The following is a 27,233-nucleotide window of genomic DNA, read 5'->3' on the forward strand; positions in this document are numbered from 1 at the left end:
CGGGTTATTTTAGATTAATTTCTGGATAATGGAAAGAAGTGGTCATTCATCTTTATATACAGTCTATGGACTCTAATGGTACTTTATAAGAGAGGGAAAAACTCTTAGGCTACATGTTATTAATTTAGCATTGTCACCAAATATACTTGAAGTGATATTATATCACAGTATCAATAACAATGGTGGGTATTTGAGGTCAACTGCCCCTCGTTTATTCAGTTGCCCGCCCTGCTTTTTGTCCAACATTAACATCTCGTGTGATCACTCTTGATTTTCTGAAGCATCACCAAAAAAGGACTTTGAGCCTGAGGCCACAGCAGCTGTAGAGGAGTGCAGCCTGTTGACACGTTTGATTTCTCATGTGTTGGACTGGGATGCTGTGAGGCTGAGCTGTGTTGCAGACTGGAGCTGAGGAGAGGGGATGTGGGAGCTCATCTGACCGGGAGGGAGGGAGGGGCCTGTTGGGGGATAGACTCTGGTTTTATCACGGAGGGTTTGTGGAGGACTGACTGCAGACTGGCTCCTTCTCCTCTCCGCTGCACTCACTCGACTCTACAGCTCTAATCTGTCCCGTTCAGACCCACAGGTAAGCGCACAGCCTCTCATCCGACCTCTGTCACTCTATAACCAGCAGAGTTCACGACCCCGTGTCGCTTTACACGCGGTATTAAAACGATGGAAGGGGGGGGGTCCTCACATTGTTCCCTCTGGTACGTCTCCTCCGCTTCCTCCTCTTTGTGCCCTAACCGCGTCGTTTACCGCGAACTCACGTCGAAGTAAAGTTACGACTCGTGTGTGAAACTTTTCTGTGACGCTGATCTGAAGTTAGAGACTCGAGGGCGAACGCGGAGGTCCAGCCCTGCACCGTGTTCACCGCTTCAGATTCTTATCGAGATAAAGTATGACGGGACGAGGAGGAGGGGGAGGAGGGGGAGAGCAACCTCAGCCTAGAACTACTTTTTAGGGACAGGACTCGTGTGTTCCCTATCGAACCCTGTGTTAATGCTCCACATCTACAGTCTGCACTTCTTGTCGTTGTCCAACAATTCGACAATATACAGTCACTTTTTTAATTGTGTGTGCGCTGGATGTTGTCTTTGCCATCGAAGCTAGAAAACTTTGTGTTCATCCTACCCAGTTTCTCTGCAGTGAATATTTTATAGTCTACCTTTCAGTTTTTATTAATATTAAAGGTAGAGCTGGGCAATGAAATGATAAAGATAATTTTCACGAAATAGCTTTTCCTTCGATAGAAATGTAAGACGTGGACGATACAATGTCGATATAACTCATTCCATCCATGTTCTGACAGACGACACGAACAGCCAATGATAATGAGAATAGTGCCGAACCAATCACGTGGCTGGAACAGAGTGTCCAGATCGCATCAAAATCTGCAGTGCACTTTGTCGAGGCAAATTACATTCACATGCAAGTTTGAATCTAATTAATGAAAGTTTTGTGAGATATTTGTTCCATAGTCAGACAGACAGATGTACAGACATTTAATGGAATTAGTAGGTAGATAGAGGCAGTTTCTGTCTGTTAATAACAGCCACAGTCAATTCCATCCCCCCAAACCATAAAGAAAGGCAGCCTTAACAGCAGGATGTGGACAAACCAGCTGAAATATCACATGTAGAACGTGTTCAAAGTTGGTTTCATGGCAAGCATGACTCTGCAAAGATCAATTGTGACCCTAAGAGTTGCACAAGGTGTAAGGACATCCAGCGTCTCCTGCAGACAAAGCCACAGGGCAACCTTGCAGAAGGTCGCTAGGCCCACTCATCCACAGATGAATCCACCTCTCATGGTTTCAACGTATCACTTTCTTACCATCCCACCCCCCCCTAGGCTAAAGAGACTCCACCGCTCTCATTGTACATGAGTTGGGCAGCAAGTCTTTTGATCTTGCGCTTTATTGCATAGTAGTATCTGTGAAATGGAAGCATGGAAAATGGGAGCGGGTGTAGGGAGGGAGCTGCAGAGGGTATATCTGTAGGTTTGTGTTTTTTGTTAATGCTTTCGGGATAGAGACAGCATAGTAATCGTCCATGAAACTGTATCTGATAAGTTGTGCAGTGTTTGGAAAACACATGGAGAATACCATCCACTCCTTATAAGGCACAGGCCCAGTCTGGTGACAGATGATTGGAATAGCCTCTGGAATGCAGCACATAACAATCCTCTAGTACAGTGGTTCCCAATGTTATTAGTCTGACGTGCCCCCACAGTCCAGTCAAATGACCGAAGTAACCTTTAATTAACGTCAACATTGTCTCATTCCAAAAATGTTCATTTGTTCATTTAAACTGGATGTTGTACTGTATATAAACGTGTTGCAATGGTAGTTTCTTTCCTCAGTTCTACTCAAGTTGACATTTGTATGTCTAATATTTAGAGAAACAGAAGCTGAGCATGTCAGGCATTCATCCACTACCTTTGTCTATCTTATCCATTTCTTCACAATATCTTTTTTTTCACCAATAAACAGTTTGTCCATTACTTTACTATGAATAATTTCTAGCTATTTATTTCAAACATATTTGCATGTGTTTTAGCAAATTATTTCCACTATGTATCCTTTATATTCAGCTAACTAATTAAACCACATACATTTCAACAAGTTGATAACCACTTGTCATAACCTTTTGCTATTTCAAGTAGGTATTACACTACTGTATGTGTCAAAAGGTTTTGGAAAACCTACTTTTTCCATTGATTGAAATGAATAGACATAATAGTGTTTCTGACACAAAGGCATTGAGAAAAAACAATTAGATAAAACAGGGAATCATCAAATCTTCTTTTTGCAGTGGCACTGAGCAAACCAGTCTGTCCTCTTTTGGTACTTGTCTCTAATAACAATATACAGTACCACTTCCTGTATTTCAGTAGGAGTTCAGGGTTGTCACATTTTGTTCCAACACTGTTTTTGTACAGAAAGTAATATTGTAAGTCATCAACAAGAGTGTGGACACTTAATCCCTGAAAAACCTTTGATTTCTATCAAATTTAAAATGGTTTCACCATTTAAACATTTCTATCTTCTCAGCTTTCTTGCTATCCAGTCTTCACACTCTATCAATCAACACGTGTTCATTGGTTACAGCTGACTCAGTTAGTATGTGGATATATAGTTTTCATCAGATCATAGCTGACCCATTCCATCTTTGCAAGTACTCTTGGCAGCCGCACAAATACCCCAGGTTTGGAATCGCAGCTGTAGGATTTCTGTATGATTTTTTTTTTTCAATCTTTGCATGCCAGCCCACATGAAACTGTACATTCACACACACAGCTATTTTTGGGCTGCAACACACAGAAAACAGCAGGCTTTACAGTCAAATGCATGTAGTGCTTTGTAGTGTACTTAGAGGGGGATTTTATAATTGGCATGATATGATATGGGTCCAGAGGAATCTGGAGGTAATTGCACAGAGTGATAACAGGGGTTTGGCAGTGTAGGCCGAGAGCCAGGGCCAGGGTTAGGGCTGGGCGGGCGGGCAGGATGTAGGGAACACTGCCATGCATTTCCGGAGTCTGGCTCTGGACTGCACAGTGCGGTGAAAGCTTCTAGTTACTGTACGCTGGCTCCCTCTTTTCCTCCCTCCCTTCCCTCATACACTTGATCAAATTTAAATGTTGGATCAGGTTATTATTGTGCCTTACTCTTATCATAATCAACGTCCGCTAAAGCATGGAGCATTACTCCGTCCATATACAATTATGTGTTTACATGCATGCATCATGTGTGGATGCTTTGTTATAGTTTGATCCTAGATACTCATAATCCAGCACAGTATCAAATTCCAAAGCAAGAATCCAGAGTTTCCCTGCAAGGCAATAGTTTCTTACCACCACTGAGTGGAGGCAGCCAACCAAGTGGCAAACTGAATTTGAATGGAGTGGAAAACTGGCAAAGATAATTTTCTAACACAAATGATCGGAGCGTTCTGTACTTTTTTAAAAATAGATGTTTACCTATACTGTGTTCCCTGTTAAGGTTTTTAGAATGTGGTTCAGTTTCCATTGATCAAACGCTGACACGTCAGTCCAAACATACATTGTTTCTGCACAGCAGGTGCCAGAACTTTTTTTTTCTGGTTTCTCCTCATAAAGGACCAGTGAAACTATGTCAAGCATGTTTCCTGTGTTCTAGACTTTTTGCCCTTTGGCTTAATTTTATGCAGACTTTTTTTGTCCTAAGAATGTGGTTTGAGATAGAGATGCAGCCTCCCAATGCCTGGAGAACCACAAGCAAAATCATTTCTTTCTGTTTCGTCAACGGTGTCCTTGTCATATGGGTCCATTGATTCCTTGAAAAAAATAACAAAGGTTAGGTTTAAGGATTGTGTCTTCTGGACAACAGCAGGAGTAGGACAGGGTTCAGCTCATTTGAAGCGATTGTGATTGACGTGAAGCTAGCACTCATGGGACTCTGGCCCTGGACTCGAGCCCCACAGCGTACTTGTTCTGTTCCCCCCCTCGCCTTTGAATTTGATAGCATGTAATTTGAATGTGCTGCATCCAGAACCGCACACTAAGTTGTATAATATGGTGAGCTTGGACGGGCGGGCAGATCCCGGGTTGGAAAAGAATCCTTAACTCTTTCACCAAGTAATGACAGTCAACACGTGGTAGACAATAGTTGGTAGTGCTGCTTAATTGCTTGTGAAGTCACACAAGAGAGGAAACCTTAGATGATGTTTATTCAGGGCCTGGAAAAAATGCACTACGAGTTTTGCAGATGTTTGTGATATAGATTCAAAGTTCCTGTTATATGCCATTGAAAAAAACCCTCTCATGCCATGAGATGTCCTCTGTGTAATTTAGCTTTGTATTCTGTTTGTTGTTACTCATTATGAAGCCAAGATGACATGGAACAGTTCTGTTGGGGAATATCCACGTGGCTTTTGGATGTTCTGCCATTTGTTCGTTGCACTCTGGTTGTCTCTTGGGTGATTGAGGATCCTTTTTTTCCCCTCATCCTTTAGTCGACCTATTCCCTGGCCTATAATAGATTCACCACCAAATGAAGTCTTGGCTATTTTGAAGATTGAATGCACTGCACATGCAAAAGGAATCTCACATTGATCCTTCCTCCTAGGACCCATATCTTCACTTCCTTTCTTTCCAAACTATTTCCCAAACTTTGATTCTCCTGACTGAAGCAGTCATGTGGGGCATGAAAGACCTGTGTGTGAATTCCTCTGGGCTTTAGTCACACTCTGATGAAGATGGTTTGTTAGATCAGCCTCTCGCTCGTGGCGTTTTTTAGACTTAAAAGTGCTATCACTCAAGGCCAGATTGCCTAATAGGCAACATGGCATGTCAGTGTTGGTAATTGGTATATTGGTTCACCATCTGCTAGTTACCAGATGCCAAGTTCCACCAGAAGTTTCATGGCTATAAAAAAACTATTGTATTCCTTTCCCCTGAACTAAATCTTTTTTTTAAGTGGGTGATGATTTAATTCACGAGGCAGCCTTGCTTTATATCGCAAAAGGTAAAACCACCTCTCCTGCTCACGTGGTCTGCATTTCTTGGGGTTTTTGTGGATGATTGATTGTGCGAGAGTGAGGTCAGTGCTCCGAAGCAGCACTCCTGATGTCATCCCACAAAGATGCATGTTCTCCCCTTCGTTCCCCAAAGCGGGTTATTCTGAGAGGTGTACAACACTCTTTGAGAGGGACATTTAGCCTTTGGGCTTCTTCTCATCTGATAAAACAAGCACAGGAAATGTCTCTGTTAGCTGATTGGCCTTGTGTTTCCTTTCAGCATCCTCCCGCTGGGACCTCAGACGTGCACAGTGTGTCCCTGTGGCAGAGAAACCACCTTACTCGTCTCTCGCCTAACAGCCAAATTAACTTTCCCTTCGCCTCTCTCCTTTCCTTTGACACCAATCTAGTCTGCCTCAGCCCTTTTCTTCCAAAAAGAAATGATTACTATAATGTTTGTTCTCACTTCACCCTATTTCTTCCCTCTTCCAGCTTTCCACTCTCCCCCCTCTGTCCTCTCTTCACCTCCCCCCCCCTTCTCTTCTCAGCCTATCGTCTTCCTCCCACAGCGACCCCCAAAACTAAACAAACATTGCTAATCAAGGGCCTGTCATATCACCTTTTAAAAGTCCCATATTTTAGTGTAATGGGGAATTAAGGGAATGTGGAGGTAATAAGGTGATGTAAATCCCAGCGGCATGTGTGAAAAATACCACTGAGTGTAAGCACATGAATGGTGAGGTCATATGTTTACACAGTTCGCAAGGTTAACTGCTCTATGAATCGAATGGGGGCGGGGGGTGCAACAGGGCAGCGTGCAAGTCAGTTATAAGCCTGCTGAATTTATGCTTGAGGCTATAGAGGTACTGCTGTGTGCATTGTAGTGTGTACAGCAAACGTGAAGGACAGCTCGGAGAGTCCACGTTGGACGCCCGCCATCATGGGAGTGAGACTTGGCGTGGGCGAGATCAGGCTCGTATGTGGTAATGATGGAAGTGAGGACTTACCTCATACATATGAAACAATCACTGTGTCCTTACATGGGTATTCACATGAGTCAGACTTCTGTTTAATTCTTTGGAAAAGCTTCAAAGTAGTTTTTTATTCCAACCAGTCCTGGTGCAAAATCTAATGAAAATGCATTATACACAACTTATTAATATATTAGAGCAGTGACTCATGATTATTTTTTACCATCATATGTGCTGATTATTTTTTGGGATGATCGCTTCATTATTATTATGTTTCGTTTACAAGAGTCGAAGGTTGCTTCTTCTAATTCATTGTTTTGTGTGACCAGTATTGTTAAACAAAGTTAATTGATTAATATTATTATAAAACTGATAGAAGCAGAAAGTTATTTACTGTTTTGCCCTGTAGAGGACATTCAAATTTTTAAATAATGAACTGACATGTTATCCCCTTCTAAGTTGACATGGCTTACTTTATACAAGGATGAATGACTTGTCTCCACTTCCTTCCACTCTAAAATATCTGATATACGAATGCTGCTTTCCTTATTTGGTGCTAAAGTCTGCACTAGTGATGGGAGGATAGAACTGTGGTAGGTGGACCTGCTGTCAAACATGCACTCGACCAATCGTGAGTCAGTCTCAGCAGTCAATCATTACGCTTCACAGCATTTCTATAGCATCCAATAACTAATTAAAACCAAACTTAATGGAAAAACTCTTGAACACACAAAAACATCCTTATGATGCAGTGCTATGTTTACTACTTAGCTGCCAACTTTGTCAATCTGTCTTTTGGTGCTGGCCAGGTAGCAGACAGCCCATTTAGCGAGGCCTTTAGCAGAGAATATGCAAAACAGTAAGTTGCAGGGCGTGAAAGCAAAACAATTAGCCAAAAGACACTAAAATCACTCTGTGTAGCTGAGAGGACCTGCAGGGTGGAGTAATTATTATCGTGGTGTGTCACTGTGAGCCCGGCACATTGCTACTGTAAAAATATTGATTATAGCAGCTTTAAATGGTTCATCGACGATTGAAATCCGAGAAACACAGTTTCTTTCAGTCAGCTAATCATTTAATCAATTGTCTAGTCTCAGGGTGATGGATGTGGATCCATGCATAGTGTGGGCTGCGTTACAATGAAAAGGAAAATAAATTCCAACAAAGGACAATATGTGGAAGTCAGTGTAGAGGGCCACCACAAATAAATGGATATAAGGAAAATAATAACGTTTCTCAAACCTTTTACAGTCTGGTATGTAAAGTCAGGAACCCAGCACGCGTCCTGTAGCAAGGCACACTGTCGTAAATGCTCTGTATCCATCTTCCCCACCTGAATAAGCAAGAGAGGCAGCAGCGCAGTCTGAGGTCTGTGTCAAGGCTGCAGTCGGGAGCAGTGGTAATTGTTTAAGAGTGCATTTATAGAGTGTACTCTTTGTGCCTCCTAATCAGAAGCATACTCGAGCATGTACATATGAGCCTGTGACGATGGCTCAGGAATGTATTACAAGTGAGCGGAGCGGACGGGGGAGTAAGAAAACCAGGGAGTGCTGCGCCACTCCACTGTTGCCATTTCTTTCCACTTCATGTCATGGCCTAGCAAGATAAGTGGTGTGTGGGGGGGTTGAAGATTAAGTTTAAGGCTGAAGATCTAAAGAGCAGAATGGCTAATGCAAAGCCATTCTTCCCTCAACACCAGTAACCAATGTAGAGTATGTTAAGGCGCACTTTCAGCATTCTCCTCCTGTGTCTTTGAGACATGGATACCAACGATTTCTCAAGAAATCCAATGCTCTCATCTATCTACCTACTGGAAACATGTATAGATTAAATCTGTTTTTTGTGGATTCTTCCAGTATGCATTAGGTAATTTGTCAATTTTTCTCTCTGTACTCAAACTCGGGTCTGGCAAGGGCACAGGGAGAACAAAAATATGGTCTCAGAAAACCATTTTAATCAGACAGTGCTCCGCAGGGACGGGGGCTGGCACAGGAGAGCTCTTTACCTCATCAGAGATCTGCCAGTGGTGATTGGGAGAAACACTCAGTCAGGGTTTTATTGAATAACCCCTGCTCTGTACTGGAGGGGCTTTACTGTAATAGAGCAGCTCTACGGCCGCGGAGGTGACAGCCAAATGGTACTTATTAAACTAAGGGCTGATTCATACTGTATGCCCCTACTGCAGTTTAACCTTGTTGGAGGCTTATATGGTTTGGCTGTAATGCTGAAGTCCAGTTACATTTTTTTTTTATGACCGAGATACATATGTGAACGATTATCCTCTGATCAGCCTGCAAAGTTCACATATTTCCTGCGTAAAAAGACACATGAATGCAAGTTTTTTAATAGAAGTAGCAACACATGTTGTACTTTTAATTTAATTTGTAATAGCCACTTGAACCCACAAGTTCAGATGAAAGCTTTCTCAGAGATGCACGTTAGCACCTCAACAGTATCCCATCAACTGAGATGCCGAGGTATTCAGGAATAATAAATGCCAGTCCCGTCATCTCTGCTTATTTACCCAGCACACAGCTCTCTGCACAAATTGAGCATGACGTCTAATGGGGTGTGAGCGTGGATTAATTACCCCCACATTTAGACTAATGGCTCCTTCTCTTCTGATTAATGGTGACACATGTCACACGGAGGAGAGCACAGCTAAAACATGCATAGTTTAATATGTTTGAATTTGATAGTATTTATGCTGGCAGTCTGTTTATATGATAAGGCTTTGTTTTTAAATGTTTTTAAGTAATATGATTATATTTAGTGACCTTTAATGACAGAGTAGCATTTCATATAGTGAAAGTAACTATCTTCCAATTATCATGTACATGTGCAGTATATTATTTGAAGGAATCAATAGAAGGTGTATGATGATTTGTGTTAGAGCTGCACTGATAGAAACGTAGTCCTCAACCATCATAATCAATCGGCTGTCATGTTTAATGCAAAAATACAAAATATGTGATGTTTTAGTTTTTGACTGTTGGTCAAACAAAACAAGCAGTTTAATTACTTGAGTTTGGGTTTCAAGAAGCTCCGATGATGGGTATTTTCTGTCTGCACCAGTTTTGTGATTCAGTGGTTAGTATTGTCACCTCATACCAAAAAGGTTCTTGGATCTAATCCAGGTTCTGTGTGGAGTTTGCATGTTCTCCTTGTGTCTACAGTATCCTGTGTATCCTTCTACAGTCCAAAGACATACAGATTAGGGTTTGGTGAATTGGAAACTCTACATTGACAGCAGGTTTGAATATGAGTGTGAATGGTTGCTTCTATACATCAGCTCTGTGTTGATGATTCATTGGATCTGGCTTTAAATGGTCAAAATAAGGCAGAGTGTATAGGAGGGATGGGCTGGGGTTCATATTCTGGCTGGCCTCATTAAACCTGCCTTAATGAGAAACAAAACACCCAGACACCCCCCGGAACAATGGGTTCTTGTTATCAAAGAGTCTGTGTCCAATGTATGATGCAGCCTGGCTTGCGTCCCAGCAGATTTTTCATGAAACCTCATGTGCCTAAGTCAAACCCCGAGCCCCGCAGTGCCACTCACCCCCGTGACAGCCACCTGGGAGACCACCTTGGAAAATGGGCCCCTATTAGTTCAGGTTAGACTTAATGACCAGTAATGGTACACTGGCCAAGCCAAACTGTGCAAGAGGGCTCCGGGCTGGCCGAAATGAAATACCAGTCACTCAAGCTCTGAACACAAACACAAGGTGGGTGGTGGGTGAAGGGGGGTGGGGGTGGAAAGGTATGTCTGTAGGTGCTTGTCTGTGAATGAGGGCATTCAGACACGCATCTGTGTGTTGGAGAGCAGGGTTGACGCAGGTGGACGAGACAATTTGGAGGGAGAGTAGATGGGTGAAACCCCCATGGACAGATTAGTGTCTGGGGGGGAGGTCGGCCGTGGTTTTGGAATTATTCCCATTTAGCTTCGCTGCTTTGTGAATCAAATCTCATTTCCAGTTTTGCCATCAGCTAAAAAAAGCAGAGCAACCAGAGAAGCCTCCTAAGAGCACCGCTCAATTATTTACAATTTCATGGCTGTCTGAGATATGTGTTATTCTAATAAATTTAGGAATTAGGCGGCTTAAATACAGCACATGTATTAACCTCTAAAGCTGAATTTCATCCTTAATTTAGTAGTAAATTCAACATCATGCTAATGGTATTCAACAATGATTGTGTGTTCTGTAGTCTACATACGTGTGTGGTCCGGAATTAGCGCAGGCATTAAAACGTAAGAAACACTTTTAAAATGAAATGATATGAGTGAATCAGCCGCGGAATAAAATGACTTTCAGCTCCCATGGAAGAACGTGCCGCAGAGCTTCCAGGCCTGCAGACGTCAGACAGAGAAACATAGTGTGAATCTACAGTGAAAGAGACAAAGACGGAGAAGAGAGAGATCTTTGTTATGTCTCATGAAGCTCTTGAGGTTTCCTGAAATGTCTGGCGGTGGATCCAAAAGTCATAATAACCACAGAAAGAGAGAAAGAATTGAGGAAGACATGGGATAACTCCAAGGCTGAAAACGGCTCCTCTGCGCCTGTAAACTGCAGGTATGACGATCTCTACTGTGTGTTCCGGTGGTCACTCGAGACTGATGGACACGATGAACACAGCACAAACACACATGCAGCAGAGTGCAGAGTATAAAGTGGAATATATTACCTACTATATACCCACAGATTAAAGACCTTGGCCTGAGCCTTTCACCTCGAGGGGGATTGAGGGGGACAGAAGACGTGTACCCGTCCAAGCTGGCTGGCTGCCACACTAATAATAACAGCCAGCACAGCCATGCACGAAAATGAGATCTGGTAAAGCTTGTGAACTTTAGCCCTGCAGAGCCCTGAAAGGATTTGCGGTATGAGGAGAGTGGAATGTATTTTTTGGAAGGAGAGGTGAGCTGCCTGTCACTTAGGGAATGTGCATCCGCTGATTCCAAAGCAATGCTAATGCTTTAATATCTTCGAATTTGATACTGCAAACTAGTGAAAGATGAAAGAAAAAAGTCCCATTTTCCACAGGGGTGTGATGTTTGTTGGGATTTCATCTTTGCCTGGATGAAAGAGTCATATTTCTAAATCCTGGCATCATATCTGTCAACCAGTATAGGTGGACTGGGATTAGTACTCGTATATTCCACAGAATTTTTTTGCTGACTTCTGCAGAGCTCCTTTGTCAAGAGCTACACTCCAGCTTTATCTATTACAATCCTGCTCCTTCCTGTAAATATTACCCTCCATGTGCTCTTTGCTCCCAGTGTTTGCACCAGCTTGTACTTGAGGGAAGTATCACTGTAAACATCCTGAAGTTCAATATTGAATTCAATCTCAAAGAAACACATACTAAAACACACACTGAAAGTAGCGTTGAAATGTTTGCCAGTAAGACAATACAGTATCGATTCCTGCTGACTGCAGAGGGCAATAGATTTAATGGACGTATGTAGTACATGCAAGACATGGGACATTTAGAATAAGAGAAGATGCAGCGAATCAACAATTGATGGTTTTAATGTAGCTATGCACTAAAGGCAGGGGAATAGAAGACAGATGCAGATAAGGCAAATTATAGTTCCTCTTAACTTCACAGTCCTTTTTTAGATATATAAAATGTATTACTATTATACTGTATTTAAGTAGTGGAACCTGTGAGAACAAAACAGAGATAAAAGTAGAGAATACTAGTGTTGCATTTGCCAGGGGGCCAGAAACATGATTCCAGGTGAATGTTACTGTGCGTCATATCAACTTTGTAAGGTGCTAATGTGTCAGTGATCTATTTACAAGGATACTTTTAAGTACGGAGTGTCAGTTCCACACAGGCCCATCAAGGTGATCTGACAGTGACAGTCAGTGTACACCAAGCACTCTGACATACAGGTAATCGTTTCTTAGTCAATGTCATTACCTCTGAAGCCCATTCATCAAATGTCTACATCTTCGAGAGATGTTTTAGTTTCAACACCTGGCTGATGAGTCCCAGCACTTCCTCCATTAAACCTCCTGGTCCTGCATCAATTCACTGAGAGCATGTCAGGGCTGCATGAATGCACAGAGAGGAAAAGAGAGAGTGTCGTAGGATTAAAACAAATATCCCTGACTGTGTCTCGTGAAAGGCTCTCTATTATCATACCTTTTTCTCACTAGTGCGTATATGCAGCCTGGGTCTTCTCTATGCGTTTCCTGCAGAATCCCTCAGATTCTCCCTCAGTAAGACTCAGCTGAAAGCACCGTCAAGGGAACTGGACATCCACTGTGAGTAATAGACCCTCTCAGTCAGGGCATCGCTCGCTCACCCCCACCACACCCACAACACCACCCACCCCTTAATCTCCTCCTATCTCTTGCCAGGAATGCAGCCCCTTATTTTGAAAAATACCTTGTCATGTAATACCCGTGAAAAGCCTTGCAGCGCACTTCAAAAAATTGGCATTCTGCTGCATGATTTACCGACTTGTGTGTTAAAACAAGGCAAGAAAGATAAAGATTTATGGCATTTTGGAGAGATTTCAATAAATGTGTCCTCTGTGAAAGTGGTTTTCTTTGTGTTTTCAGATTGGGCTCTGTGAATGCACAAAAAAGGCATACTTGTGTCAGGGTTTGCACACAGCATGTCATGTTTTCAGCAGTTTCTCAGTGTGTGGGGGCATTGCATCATGCTTTGTAGCCTCACTCTACCCTCATGCATGTTTCCATGTAAGGTATGAAGGGAAGACGTCCTCTCATAGTGTGGTTTGAGCCAGCCACATAAATCACTCTGCCATTTATATTCTTTTTTTTATCCGTCCAATTTTCTCTCCTTCTTTCACCAAAGTGTAATTTTTCTCCGGCCACAGAAAGCCGCACGTCCACGCTGACCGAAAACGTGGCTTTTATAGGAAGCATGTCACGAATGTTTAGCAGAACCATTTTCTTCGTTGCCTTAAAGAAACACATCAGGAACCTCTCAAGCTTTATGAGAAATATATTTTTATGTTCCACCTAATGTTCCCAGTATGTCATGTTACAGCCGGTGTACCAGAGGCTGCTGTGAGTCTGCATCATGCTAATCACGTATACTTTTACACTTTTTGTGTTCCAGCCTTGATGCACATCCTGTGTGACTTACTCTTATTAAAATGGTGCAAGTTTAAGATGTGGCCTGGGGGCCTTTGAGTCAGACACACTGGCTTTTTGCTGTGACTGAAACTCTGATCCTTGAGTTACACGTTATAAGAACAGATTGAAAGAAAACAAGGTTTTTAAGCATCACAGAGGTCATTTCTGTCCGGTTCCCTCTTGTTTTTACCCTTTTCCATTCGATTCCGCTCCGTTTCCATCACCTGGATAAAGTGTTCCCTCGCTGCAGTGTCGGCAGTAGCAGTGCTTAGACTAAAACCCGCCATATATCAGCACTCTGGTTCCACTAGTCTCCCTGGTCAGCTCTCTAGTAGCAGATTAATGTCCTGTTGAGGAGACACAGACTCCTGCCCAGGCCTCATTTACGCTGACAGAAGGCAGGTGTCAAGACGGGTTTGTCCTTAAGGAACAAGAGGAGACTGCTCTTCCCCTGGAAATGGAACAAGAGAAGGATGAGGCAGGGGTTGTCACATGGTCGTGTGCTCGGTCTAGAGAAAAATTCTACTTAGGCTGCAAAAGGTCTCAGAGATCATTGAATGACTCGTAGGAATAAGAGTTGTTTTTCTCAGTGCATTGAGATAGCTGTCAGCTGTTTTGTCTGTGGCTTCATTCAGCAGCTGTCTGTCATTACTTATTTACAATCCTGTTTAAAAGTCTTAAAAGATGCGACCGCAGAGACTAGCTGATGTTGTCCTTGTGTACTCAACAAAACTCCATGCTTTGTTTTGAGGGGAGCTCTATAGAGACGACCCGTCAACAGGTTGTTTCACTTGTCCACACTTCGGTAATTAGCTTAATTCTACATAAATAAAAACTGGAAGCAAGGAGACAAAGAGCTAACCTGTGTGAAACCAAAGGTGTCTTTTTCTTTTTACCTTTGGGCAGAGTTAGGCTAGCTCTTGCTTCACTTGGCTACACATAGCTAATTAGCTTAATTTAGTGTAAACAAAGTACTTACCAGTTTATTGTTCCGCCATCGAAGATGACTAGGCTTGCTGTCTTTAAGGTAAGCTAAGCTGATTACCTGCTGACTTAAGCTTTAGCTTTTTGTTTATTTTATTGTATTATAATTTAATAATTTCTCAGTAAATAGTGTTTATCATTGCATTATTATCACCAAAAATAAGAATCTGTTTCTGTTACTAAGCATAGCATAGCATAAATGTTTAAAACTGTTTGCAAGCATGTTTTAAATGTAAAGCTGATAGTGTAACATGGATTCCAAATGTTCAGTGACATTTTCAGCTAAACATTTTTTTACAGAGGCTCAAGTCGTTATATTTATCGCTCTGTGCTATATTTTGTTTTAGTCCATTGTCTCTGTAGAGGTTTTTTTCTTCTACAAGCAGCTCTCGTCTATTGCTGCCAGCTCACACACACACACACACACTCCAAAAAGTGTCCAAGATTATTCGATACGTTTCCTGTGAAATGACATACCCACACAGAAAAGTTTTTTGCAGCGCTGCACTGGCAGGAGAATGTCAGAGCCGCTCCATATAGCGAGGGGGGCTGGATAAACAAACTGTTTCTAACTTAAGCAGAGGACTGTGGTGTTTGAGACGGCTGCTTTTTCACCAAGAGGAATGTTCCCTTCCAGGGGGCTCCGATACAAAGTACACTGCCGAGACTCTTGTATAGAGCTCATATGCGAAAGTGAAGAAAGCTTTTGTGTGTTTAAAAATGAAATGTCAGCGCAGTGCAAAGATCGATGTGCCTCTCTTTCATGGCTCGTGGATCGTGTAGGTGTGTGCATTGTATGTGTATGCTCGTCCAACGGTGTTCACTGAGATGTCACGACAGGTCCACCATCACCATCAGTCATGCTGTTTTGAGAGGGAGCCAGCTCTGCGGCCACTGTGTAGTGAGTGTGAGAGCTCTATCTCGCTGTGTACACAGCATGCAAGAAAACCTTCCCTTTTTTTCTCTTTTTTCCCAGTTTGGTTACGGGAAAAGGCAGCATTTTTTCCTTCCATATTTGGTCATATGGAGCACCGCCAGTGAGCAGTAGCCTTTTGATGCCGTACAAACATCCCTATTTTGTGTGGGATTTGTACTTTTTGGAATGCCTTTTCTCCAATTCTGCCTGACTGTGGCTATAGCATCTGAACTTTTAAGGGGACACAAGCCTTTTAAAAGTTTAAGACTGGGGAGGAATTGTATTGGCTCTTCCTGCTCTCTCACAAAGCAGTTAGCCTTTTACAGTTTTATTTATGATTATTATGTGGTAGGAATCCAACTCCTAATGCAAATATCCCTGTTAAAACCAGTGTTTAAAAGTGAGACAGTGTTTCATAGCTGTCGTCGTCTTCAGCCAACTGCTGCATTTACTCCTTCTGGTTCCTTTTGTAATTCTGTAAATTCGATCAGCAGCTGACAAATAAGAATGTATCATCTTCTCTCAGTGGTGAATTGTGAAATGCCTTAAGTGGGATTTTAAAGTCGCTGATGCTGGATTTATTCATATCTTCTCAAAAGTGAAAATAAAGATAATATGTTTGGAGTTTAAATGGTGCTAAAAACCTGCCTGTGAGCTTCAGATGATGGATATGGCATATTAGGGTCATGTTTTTATTGCAATTTGAGTGTGACTTAACTTCAGGCGTGAGGTTTAAGGACACATAAACACACGCTCAGCCTGAAGGGGGACGCTCGCTTGTGAAGCGCAGGTGTTTTCAGCTGTCGCTCCACCGAAGGGAAAGGTCATAATACCCACAGATGTAGCACAGCCTCAATATTGAAGTTCCCATCCATGTGCGGGACCAGGGGAGGAGAAAAATATTAAAAGAAAAGTGAGTCATAGTCTAAATATACAACAGATGACAGCTTGCTCAAAGTATAGTAAGGCTATCTCACCGACAGTGGAAAATAAAACATAGTGAGTAATTTGTTTCTATCGGAGCAACACAAGTTTAAAAGATATGTTAATGTTATGTTATAAGTATTTATTGGCATGACATTCTTTTGAGGCTTGTTGCTCCACGCAGTTCTTAAAAAGATCAAATTAAAAGGCCATTGATATTGGTAGCATAGATATTTTACTCCTCGCGGTAACTGTTGAGATATGGGAACATGCGACATTGCTACAACGAAGTCCAACTCAACAAGAAACCTGAGGATTCAAACAATCAAACAGGTCTTTAACAATGCAATTTATAAGAATCCCTCATTGCACATGAAACCTGTGTGGGCAAAACTGGGTGGCAAGTATAATGGTTCAGTGCTGAATCAGGAAGGTGGTCTTTAGAGTGAGTCTATAGCTGCATCCTTTGGAGGATTGCAAAGGCCAAACTGAAATGAAATGGCTCAATTAATGGAGGATTCATCTTGCCCCGCCCATAGTGTTGCATCATTAGCTCCTTTTTGCAGCTACCCTTATTGCAGTTCAGTCACATGCATAGTTAGCTCTTTAGGTTCAAATGTATTTTAGTGCAAATTCTTTATTGTTCAACTTTTTTGATGAATTAATTATTAGTTTGATCGTACATGTGATCTGTTCAGTCACCGACTCTGTGATGAATTCAGTGGTTGGTTAATCCCAGCAGTGCAGCATTTAGCTTGCTAACACCCTGTATAAAATGATACCTCTTGAGGTATTCCATTCAGATTTTCTTTGGTGCGTTTGTGTGAACAGATAAACTCAGCCAGTCTGTCTCCTTGTATGATTCACACAGCACACAGAGATGTTATGGAATGTGAACCATTGTCTGGGAATGCAGGAGTCTCCTTTTTCTCCACCAAATGGAAACTTAACATCTTTAACCTTCAGGTCTTTTCCCTATACTGATGTGAAATTTCCCCTGCCCAGTTTTTTTTTATCTGATAGAGTCAGTATAGAGGGCAATTTAAGGGTGTGTGTGGGTGTGTGTGTGTGTGTGTGGGTGTGTGTGTGTGTGTGATTGGCAAATCTTAAGTCCCTAATGACAATGCGTCTGAAGCATTCAAGGTCCCAAGCCCAGTTTTTTTCCCTAAACCTCAAAACTGTCGGCACATTATCCCACTGCATATCAATTGTCGCAGTGGTATTAGCATCTCAGGTTTGCCTATGAATACTGTCTGCTCATGCTCGTTGAAAATTTTCCTCATTCGAGCTGAAGTCACACTTTTAAAATTTTGTTTTGGGGGGAGTGTTAGTGGAAAGCAGATGGTATTGAGATTGAGTCGAGCTCTGATGCAGTTGGCCTCCTCATATCTTGCCCAGAATATATAGTTGCAGCTGAAGACTTCGGCTTTGACAACAGAGGCCATTGTGGTTGATATTCACCCTGCGGCATGCAGATGCAGACTCAGACAAATGCAGAAAGAAGCTTGGCTGCATGGATACAGCTAAATCCTATAAAATTCAAACCCAGCATAAGTCATAGCCAACCAATCCTGTGTCTCTTCAGATTGTAGCTGAACCCATAGCGTGCAGCTGTTGGCTGTGCTGCTGCATTGTGGTCAAAGAAGTAAAAAGATCAGTGAGAAAAGAGTGAAAGAGAAAGAGAAGTAAACTGGATGAAGAGTGAACCACTTCATTTTCAATTCTAACTTTTATTGATATCTGTGAGTTCAACAGTATGTTGGCAGTTACTCGTTTTGAAATGCATTTGAATTAAGTCTATATATTTCAGTTTAGAGATGACATTTTATTTAAAATACTTTTTTAAACAATATGTTTTAAACAGTAAACTGGAAATGTAATTGAGGTGTCAAATTTTATCACGTCAATGTGACTATAGACAAGAATTAAGTTTGCATTACAAGTATATGCTAAATGTAGCCTATAAGTCCTTATGACAGAAATCTTATATTTAAAAACTTTAAACACAACTTGTTCAAATAACACGATCATAATGCATGAATCCTAATCCTAAATATGGTTGTAAAATTGTGCCTCCATTCATTAAAAAACTATATGTGCTGCTTCATTTGATCGACAAGCTAAGGGACAAGTAAGCATTTCAAAATAATTTTCTCTTTGTAAAGCCAAAACCAAAAGTCCTCTTATCCACGATTCTTCCTCTTATGTTCTGTTTATTACAGTGGTCAGATTGACAGGGCCTTTGTTGGATTAGAAGCAACTTGAGTTGAATTTTGTGGTCAGAAAGGTTTAATAATTGATTTTCAATTTGAAACAAGTTCAAAACTGTACAGTGATGGTCAATTCTAATAATAATCAGTCAGGCCCTGAAAGGCAGGCAGAGAAAGTGATTACAGATGAGAGATGAAGCTGAGCAAGGGACAAGCAGAGATGGAAAGAAAGAAAGAAACTCTTTACCTTGTTGTGCTAAAAACCTCTAGTGAATTTATGAATGCTCATCCACAGTCGCTGTGCAACCTGGGCCTGTAAACGTGTTGATGCTGCCGAGGCCTGGAGACACATAGCACAGAAACCCACAACCACAAGGCCAGCTTTCCAAACACAGGTGTTGATGGATATCACACATGTACACACATTTACCGTACTGTAAACACACATTTAGTACGAGCTGTGGTCTCACATATTTGCAGTATTAGAGTTGAGAAAGCATGCACTTGCATTCTGACACACAGAAAAGCTTGCAATCGTCTGTAAAGTCGTGAATACATCCAAATGCAGATTTACATAAAAACACACATTTACAAATGTGAATGCTGTTTGTTGAATAGAATTTCTAATGATGCGCACACCCCCACACACAGTGTGAACATGTACATTTAAGCGCCCTGTCAGCCTACTCTCAGGAGACTCTTTACCCCCACAGAAAACGTAAGGTTTACCCAACTCAAACTGTCCCCAGAGCCTCTGCCAAAACAGCTGTTAATGTGTGCTACCTACAGGCATGCTGTGTCTCTCTCTCTTCATTCCTCTCTTCCTCCCAGCTTTACTGCACAAGCTTTATCCATGTGATAAAATAATCATAAAATGATGGTTCTTATTTTGCCAAAGCACATTGCCCATCTATCTTTGCTTAGATGGAAGAAATAGACCTGAGTTTCTATCTCTTTTCCCTCAGGAGTCAGTCTCCTTTACCTCTCATTTAGTGTGTGTACAGTACGTGTGTTCATCTCCTGTGAAGTTAACATCCCGCACCCCCATAAATGGGCAACTTGCTGTAGGTCGTCCTATGGAGGAATGTTGTGATGATTGAACTCCAGGGAGATTTGCTCACGTGTCCACTGCACAATTCACATTAAAGCCTCTCTCCCTGGTCTCTAGTCTCCTAGATTTAACATTGAAAGGATAAAGAAATATAGATATAGAAACATGGATGCAAGCAATGCAAACATTTAGCCTTGCAAATGTTTTTGAGGAAGGAAATGTATTCAGCCCTCAAGGACACAAACAATGGATTGTTTGAGAATGTAAACAGAAGGTGTTTATCAGAAAATAATTTTATTGAAAGATTCAGACAGAGGAGCTTTGTGGTGATTGTTTCTGTGTGAATGACGGGTGAATCAAGCTCGTCCAACTGACCCATGACAGCATTTGAAGAGAGGCAATCCTGCTGTCACCATAAAAGCCTCAAATGAGTCAGAATAGAGAGGGAATTGTATTTTCCGACAACTTACATATCATATATAAGAGGTGAATAGAGCTGCTGTCAAAATACTGAAATCCGGTTTCTTGTCAGAACTTTCTTTTCAGTCTTATTATAGGCTGCAGAACACAGCCATTTCTATATGATCTCATATCTTGTGACAACATATTTTACAATAGCATGATAGCATTTCTATAACTCTCTGGTAAAAGAGTGGAAGTGGCCCATGAGGTCCTCAACATACCAACCACAGGTGGGCAAAATATTTCCTGCCATTGATGTAAACTCCAGGCTGTGTGCCAGTGTTGCTTTCACATTCCACATTACTGGGATACTTCTCTTCACCTGGACACCTGCACAGCTGCAAGTACATAGCTGCTGGATGTTTAACCTTTCCTCTGAGCTCCAGACTAACAATGTTTTCCTCTGGAAACCAAGAGGAGAGCAACAGTATCTGAAGCCTGACAGTGTTGTGCCTTTATTTGCCTCCTCTGTAAGCCCATTGCTAACTGGAATGGCACACAGCCGAAAACATACCTCTGCCAAGGCCTATAGTCCCCCTAAATTCAATCAAGCTGCACCAGAATATTGTAAATATGCCTAATTTATTTTTCATTAAGATCCATGTGTTATTTCCTGGGAAATTGGTGAGAATATAAAATAAAGTCACAGTGGGTCAAAGAATACTAGATAACCTCGTAAGGTTACGGGTATGTAACCCTGCTGACAAACAAACAATTGGAAAACCAAAAAGCAAATAAATATCTCTGGTAAGAGCCAACACCAGCGTCTGTGTGTTTTTAAGAAAAACACGTGATCTCTGTAGCGGAGTTAATACGTCACTTCCTGCCTCTGTCTCCTGAACCTGGCTGCTGCACCTCTCGCCTGACTAATGTGGAGGATTTGATGCCATTGTGAACTTGTCTGTGCAAGGAACCCCCCGCTGTGTTGTGCATGTGTGAAAGGCAAACTGTAGGTACACTCTGTAACCAATTCTCCAGATTTTACCCGCAGGTCATGACTGAAAACAGCTTATGCGACTTGTGAGTGATTCAGCCTTGTACAGATGTAACAAGTTACCATTGTTCCTATATTAACCAGGCTAACAGCTGGCAAACACAATCTTGTTTTTACTTGTTTATCTTGGCATTAATGCATTTTACTCAACAACCAAAGAGTCACTGCACACACAAGAGCCAGAGGAGGAGCTCCTTGTGAATAAGTAATTTGGCGGCCCTTTCAAGTCGCCTCAGCTAAAATCAGAGGTTAAATAGGAGCATTCCTTGCATAGCTCTATAGCCATAATGTGGAGATTAATGTGTTTGTCTGAAGGCTGTGAGGCGATCGTAGCTCACAGTATCACAGTAACAAATCTGACCAAAGAGCTGCAGTATTCTCACAAAATGCTAAGCCAGCGTTAGGAACATTTCACCAAAGCCAAAAATAGATGCACTGCTGGCTCATACCTGCTCCACAGCCCAACTCCCAGACTTCTGCTTAATCTACTTTGTGCCTCATTTGGCTGATAACGTCCTTTTGTTTTTCTGCTTTTAATTGAAGTCTCTGTGGGAGGATAGTGGCATTATAAGGTGGTGTAATCCCAGGATAATATCAACTTGGCTTTTAGGGCTTTTTTAGTGGCAGGCACTTAGACACTGGGTTCGGTGCCAGGGTCTGGCAGTCTCGACAGGTAGTAATTTGACTGGTAAATGTGTCATTATAGCCGCTGTGGAAGGTTGGGCAGACGGGGAAAGAGAAACAGGGGGAGGAGAGGAAAATAACAGCGAGACCGTGTAAGAAAGGAGTTGGATGGATGGAGATAAATGATGGAGTGACTGGACAGATGCAGCAAAGAGAGGAAAAAGAGGTTTTTACAGTGGACAGGCTAAGACAGGCTGAACTTGTGAAAATGTTAAAAACTTGTGACTCGAGGTTGCTCAACTTTATGGAATGCTGTCTTTCTTTTCATTCTGCCTGTGTTCGCTTTTGCAAAGTGTGGGTGGTCCCGTCACTGACGTACGCAACAGTTACATTACTACATCTTACCGAGGGCCTTTTCTGCCGCTGCTCTGTATGGTGCTGCCCCGTGTAGAGACGAGACAATGGTGCTGTGCTGCATTCAGCCCTGCATTTAATGAACAGCCCTTTTCATACATCATAAATCAGTTTGAAAACTTAATTATTGCAGGGTTATTATTCACATAAAACCTTGAATATATATGATCCACTTTGTGATTATTTTGTTGACAAACCTTTTATTGTAATTTACCTTGTGATCATTCTCTAAGTGTAAATAATGCGTCTTTAAAGTGAGCTATAACTAATTCTTGTGTAAAGTTAAACACCAAATGAAAGCTTAGCCCTCTCAGCCGCATAAATCATGCATTATCTGCAACAATAACTCTACATTTATATGCCGCTGTGCTTGCATTACTAATAACTTTGTCTCCCTTGGCGTCCCTGGTTCTCGGAAGTGTGTGATTAGACTGGTGATGTTTGTAGGCTTCGTCGGTTGTCGTTACTGCTTTCGTTTTGTCTTAATTAGGGTTGTATGAAAAGCCCCAGATCCAAGGGGCAGTTGCCACCCTCCTCCTCCTCCACCACCGCTCCAAGCTCGCCAGTTTCAAAAATGAGACTGAGCACGCATCTAAACACAGAGTGAATTTTTGTGGTATTTAAAATATCTTCTCCCCCGCTCTTGCTGTGTTTTACAGTGTAATAGCAGAGGGAGACAAGCCTGTGTTTTCTGTCCGGGTGCACAGGGGGAGGAGACTGGGTGAGAAGATGCAGTGGGGAGGGCGAGGGTTAGCAGGATCCCTCGGAGTCACGGTTTCTTGTAGCATTTCCCTCCTGTGTGTGTTTCCTGCCCATGTGTACAGACCTGTGTGTCCTCTGTAGTACAAGCGGGAATACATGCATACCTACATGCATGTGTGCATGCACACGTATGCATGTCTATGCATAAAGAGTGACTCTTTGGCCCCTCCTGCCGAAAAAAAGCCAGAAAGAAAACATGCTTATAACACACAGGAAACTGGGCCCAACAGTCAAGTCATGTCCAGGCGCAGAGTTTAGCCAAGCTCTGACATGTCGATAAACAACACAGGAAAAGTTAGCGGCAGAGATCGGGGGAGAAACAGAGACGTGAGGGAGGGGGGAGGGAGGGGGGAGGGAGGGAGTGAGGGGGAAAAAAGGAAGGAGGTCACTGAGGGATGGAGGGAGGGACGACTAGCAGGGAGGGCAAGGAACAAGCATTTGAGTTTTTTTGTCAGCTGAGTCCGGACTGTTGGAGACGATTACTAGAAGTTGTTGCATTGTGTCTCTGCTTGGAGAAGACATTGTAGGCAGCTGGTATGGTGTGAAGGAAAAGACATTGTGTGAAGGATAATTCAAGGTATGGCAACAACTCTCACTTCTATGTTTCAACAAATTTGTCCTACAGAAATTTTAAGCATCCTATTTTCTGCCTCTCCTTTCTTCAAGTGTAACACAATGAAGTGTTTAGTACTGAAACATGACTTCGTTCAGTTCTGTCCTTTTCTCCAGGAAAGTGTCACCCACCTTTGTCTTTTACCTGCTCAGCTCGTTTGTGTTTGCACAGCTCCAGTGTATAGTGGATGTTGCAGGAGGTTTAGCTGTGATCGTAGATGTATGATGGGAGCCTCAGCAGTTCCTGGGTGGTCTCTGTCCTCACAGCGTAGCCAGTCACGTACCCTAGCGTGGTATTTTTAGTGAGAGCTGTTCTTAACTGATTGAGTTAACATCCTGTCTTGGCTTCTTCTTCCTCTCTCTTGTCAGTCTCTTCTCTTCTTTCTTTCATTTTCCAGCAAAGTTTGTTGGCATTGAATCCAGCCAGGTTTGTGTCATCTAAATAAGGACTGTGCATTAAGAGATATACCTACACACCTCTGGGCAGTACCATGTGTAGTCAGTTATCCTTTGGATTTCAACCATGGTTGATTTGGTGACACTGTTGGTTACAGGTAATAAAAAAATAAGGGACATTTCTGTTTAATATGACAGAAAACAATATAATCAGTTAACACTGAAGTAAGCAGATGGAAATGAACAACTACTATATAGAGAGGTAATTACCTCATGTATATACTTTAAATCACCATTGCTGTGAAAATGCAGACTATAAATTCATATATATATATGAAAATCATTTTCAATCTATGGTAACCAGACATCAAAAAACAAAGGCTTTATATGACTGGTGAACTAGTATTTCTGCCCTCTCAAAACTGTCCACCCTCCTGAAATTGAGTAAAATAACATGTGTTTGTGTTCGATGATGTCATCCCACAGGGCACAATCATGGAGGAAATGGACTTTGAGCGGCGCCGGGAGCTGAGGAGGCAGAAGCGGGAGGAGATGCGTCTGGAGGCCGAAAGGTAAGAGTCATTTAGTTGTCTTTCACTCGTGCTTACTCCAGGATTTTCTTGCAAAGCAGAAAGTGTTTAAACAGCGAGTCATCCACAGTGGCCTTATTTGAAGCTGGAGCCACAAAGGTCCTGCTGTCCAGAGGGGGTGAAATCACTGTCATTTATGATCGTGCTGCCGAGGTTGTGTGAAGCTGTGGGAGCAGCCTGTGTTGTATAATGAAGCTCTGGATGTCAGTGCACAGTGTACCTCCTCTGATGTTCTTGCCAAGGTGGAAAAATTGAGAGCCAGCTTTAATAGCTTGCACCCTCCTCTAGGTCTTTAAAGAAATCGCTCAGCAAATAATAAACTCTGACTGGAAGAAAAAAAGGCCTGATAAGAAATCTGATAAGCAATGTGATGACCTTTAAGTGGGAATGTTCAATCATGCCCCCCCTCCCTTTTTCCAATTTTCTCTCCCAGATACCGTGGCTTTGTGAACCCCTTTGGATTCAATGGAAGAAATTGATTAAACTAAAGTTCATTCCAGTAAATTGAGTGGTAACACGCCAAGTACGGTAATCAAAAATAGTAAAAAAAGGGGGGGTTTATTGTGGGAACTTAATACATATGGTGCCAAGGAGGCATTTTTATGGGCCCTTTTCACAAAAGCCTCTTCATCCGTGGTGCAGCCCTTGCAATTAAGAATGAGGTTGATGTGGATGCAGATACTGACCAAGGTCACTCGCCTTTTTGATGTATCTTGTGAGAATTGTTCTAGTACAGTCAGTTACTTCATCGCTGATGAAAAACAAGTCTGAACACAGCTGAATTCATAGATATTTCTCCAATTTCTCCGATATAATTTTTTTAGGACACAATACCTGATGAGCATTTATTTCAGTAATAAACAAAGCTTTCTGCCTAGAGTTATATAGCATTTTTCATATAAATCTGTCTCCAATAATGGACACATGTTTGGTAATGATTCAATGATATTAACTTATCACTTATCGTCGACATATGATATGTCATTTTGCTCGCATTTTGTAACTGTTGCTTATTTACACATCTAGCTGCAGCATCACCATTTATTTGGTGTCATGTTTCCGAAAACCTGGCAAATAAACATCCTATATTTTTTTCTGCCTCTTTGTTCACCACCAACTCTCGAGAAAAATATCCAGCTCTTGAGCTTCTCAAAGTTAGGTGATGTTATCTTTGTCTGTCTGTTGTTTGGATGCCAAGCAGGGATTGCCCAGAGGGCTTAACAAAGCTTTGTAGATGAAAACAGCTTCCGGGTAAAGGCTGGAACAGTACTTGATGATAACAGTGTTTTTTCGGGCCGACAAACCAAAATAAATAGTTCCTAACTAACTAGATGCTTGCATAGAGCTGAGGCTGTCAGCGGTGCAATATTGATCTGACAAATCCTTTCTGGATGTGTGATTGATAAAAAAACATGCACCTCTAGCACAACATGGAGGGACATTGCTGAGACTGTTGGTAAAGAAGAGGTGTTCTGCAGAAAACTATGGTAAAAACATCCAATGACCAGTCAAGGCAAAGAAGTACACACAAGCTCAAAGTGATGCTCCTGGAGGAAACAAGCCAGTGCCAAAACTGTTATCGTTGTGTTTGACCCTTTTCTGGCAGTTTTGTTACATTTTTCTTAGCAGTGACAACCTCTTATTCAGGAGAATACACTGCACTGAGCGCGAGTATGAAGGGAGAAGGCATCGTGTTGACATCTCATTTCAAGTGCACAATGACCAGTCCGTCAAGCATAACCACAGCTTAAAGCTTAAGCCTTTGCAACCTGAGACAACTTCCCAGAATCATTGAAAAGCAAGAACCACTTAATTAAAATTTTCCATAACAGTTATGCAATGTTCTTCTAATAGGTTTTTACCTATTTTAGACCTGTGAGCCTTATATCCCAGACGCACTTAAAATAGCTGATTGAAGTGGACTTTAATGCTGATTGTTACATTTCATTGCATACAACCCTGCTGCTAGAATTATCTATGCAGTTTTGGAAATGTTTATGTACATGGAGAAGATGGAATTTGGCAGAGACATAGACTAAGATGGGCCGACAGAGAGATGAGATGAGGCCGGACCGACTGAAAGACAAAATGGACCAATGAATGAACAAGAGTTTTGACTTGTGAGCATCTTCGACGTTTACAATTTAAGCTCGGCAGGAGTTTGTTCATGACTGTTTATTTGGTCAGAGCAGCAATAATGTCAGCTGGCAGGCGACATGCTGCTGCTGTTATTGATAAAAGATTACATCTTATCATTGTTTCCATTTCTGCCAATATATTGAAACAATCAATATTTACATGCCCCTCTTGGTCGGACTAGTCAAAACCACATGTTGTCTCATTGGCCTGATTCCATTCAACCATCACTGAGCGGGCTGTGAGAAGCCAGAGAGCGCAGGGAGAGTGTGGGCCCATATAATAACTGCTGCAGGAATGCCAAATTCCTGGCTATTATAAGTGTTTACTGGCCGGGTCTCCATGAGCTGTTTCCTACATGCTGGGACACTGAGATCGTCTGTGTGTGTGTGCGTGTGTGTGTGTGTGTGTGTGTGTGTGTGTGTGTGTGCGTGTGTGCGTGCGTTCATTCATGTGTGTCTGTCTCATTTTTGTTACCTCTTCAGGAGCATAGGAGCTGAGCATAAACGCTGACCTTGTCAGGACCAGTAGACCTCATGGGGACCAAGGCTTTGTCCTAGTGAAA

The 27,233-nt window shown here is 42.1% G+C and overlaps 1 protein-coding gene across 17 annotated transcripts in view; it reads left to right on the forward strand.

Moving 5' to 3' along the window:
- The first annotated feature begins 438 nt into the window (after positions 1-438).
- The window catches only part of cald1a (caldesmon 1a), a 53,528-nt gene continuing 26,733 nt past the window's right edge, over positions 439-27,233 (forward strand). For 6 of the 17 annotated variants that reach the window (XR_011240123.1, XR_011240124.1, XM_069519666.1 and 3 more), the window contains exons 1-2: positions 439-586; positions 24,429-24,514. Coding sequence is in view for 11 of the 17 variants with exons in the window: in XM_069519666.1 (XP_069375767.1) it covers positions 24,438-24,514 (77 nt within the window). In the remaining 6 variants the exon portion in view is untranslated. Of the gene's footprint in view, positions 587-23,352; positions 23,512-24,428; positions 24,515-27,233 lie in introns of those variants that run through there. The other 11 variants (XR_011240126.1, XR_011240128.1, XM_069519669.1 and 8 more) reach the window with 3 other exon arrangements.

This window comes from Paralichthys olivaceus, chromosome 23 (genome assembly GCF_024713975.1).
Source record: "Paralichthys olivaceus isolate ysfri-2021 chromosome 23, ASM2471397v2, whole genome shotgun sequence".
In the NCBI taxonomy this organism is placed as follows: Eukaryota; Metazoa; Chordata; class Actinopteri; order Pleuronectiformes; family Paralichthyidae; genus Paralichthys; species Paralichthys olivaceus.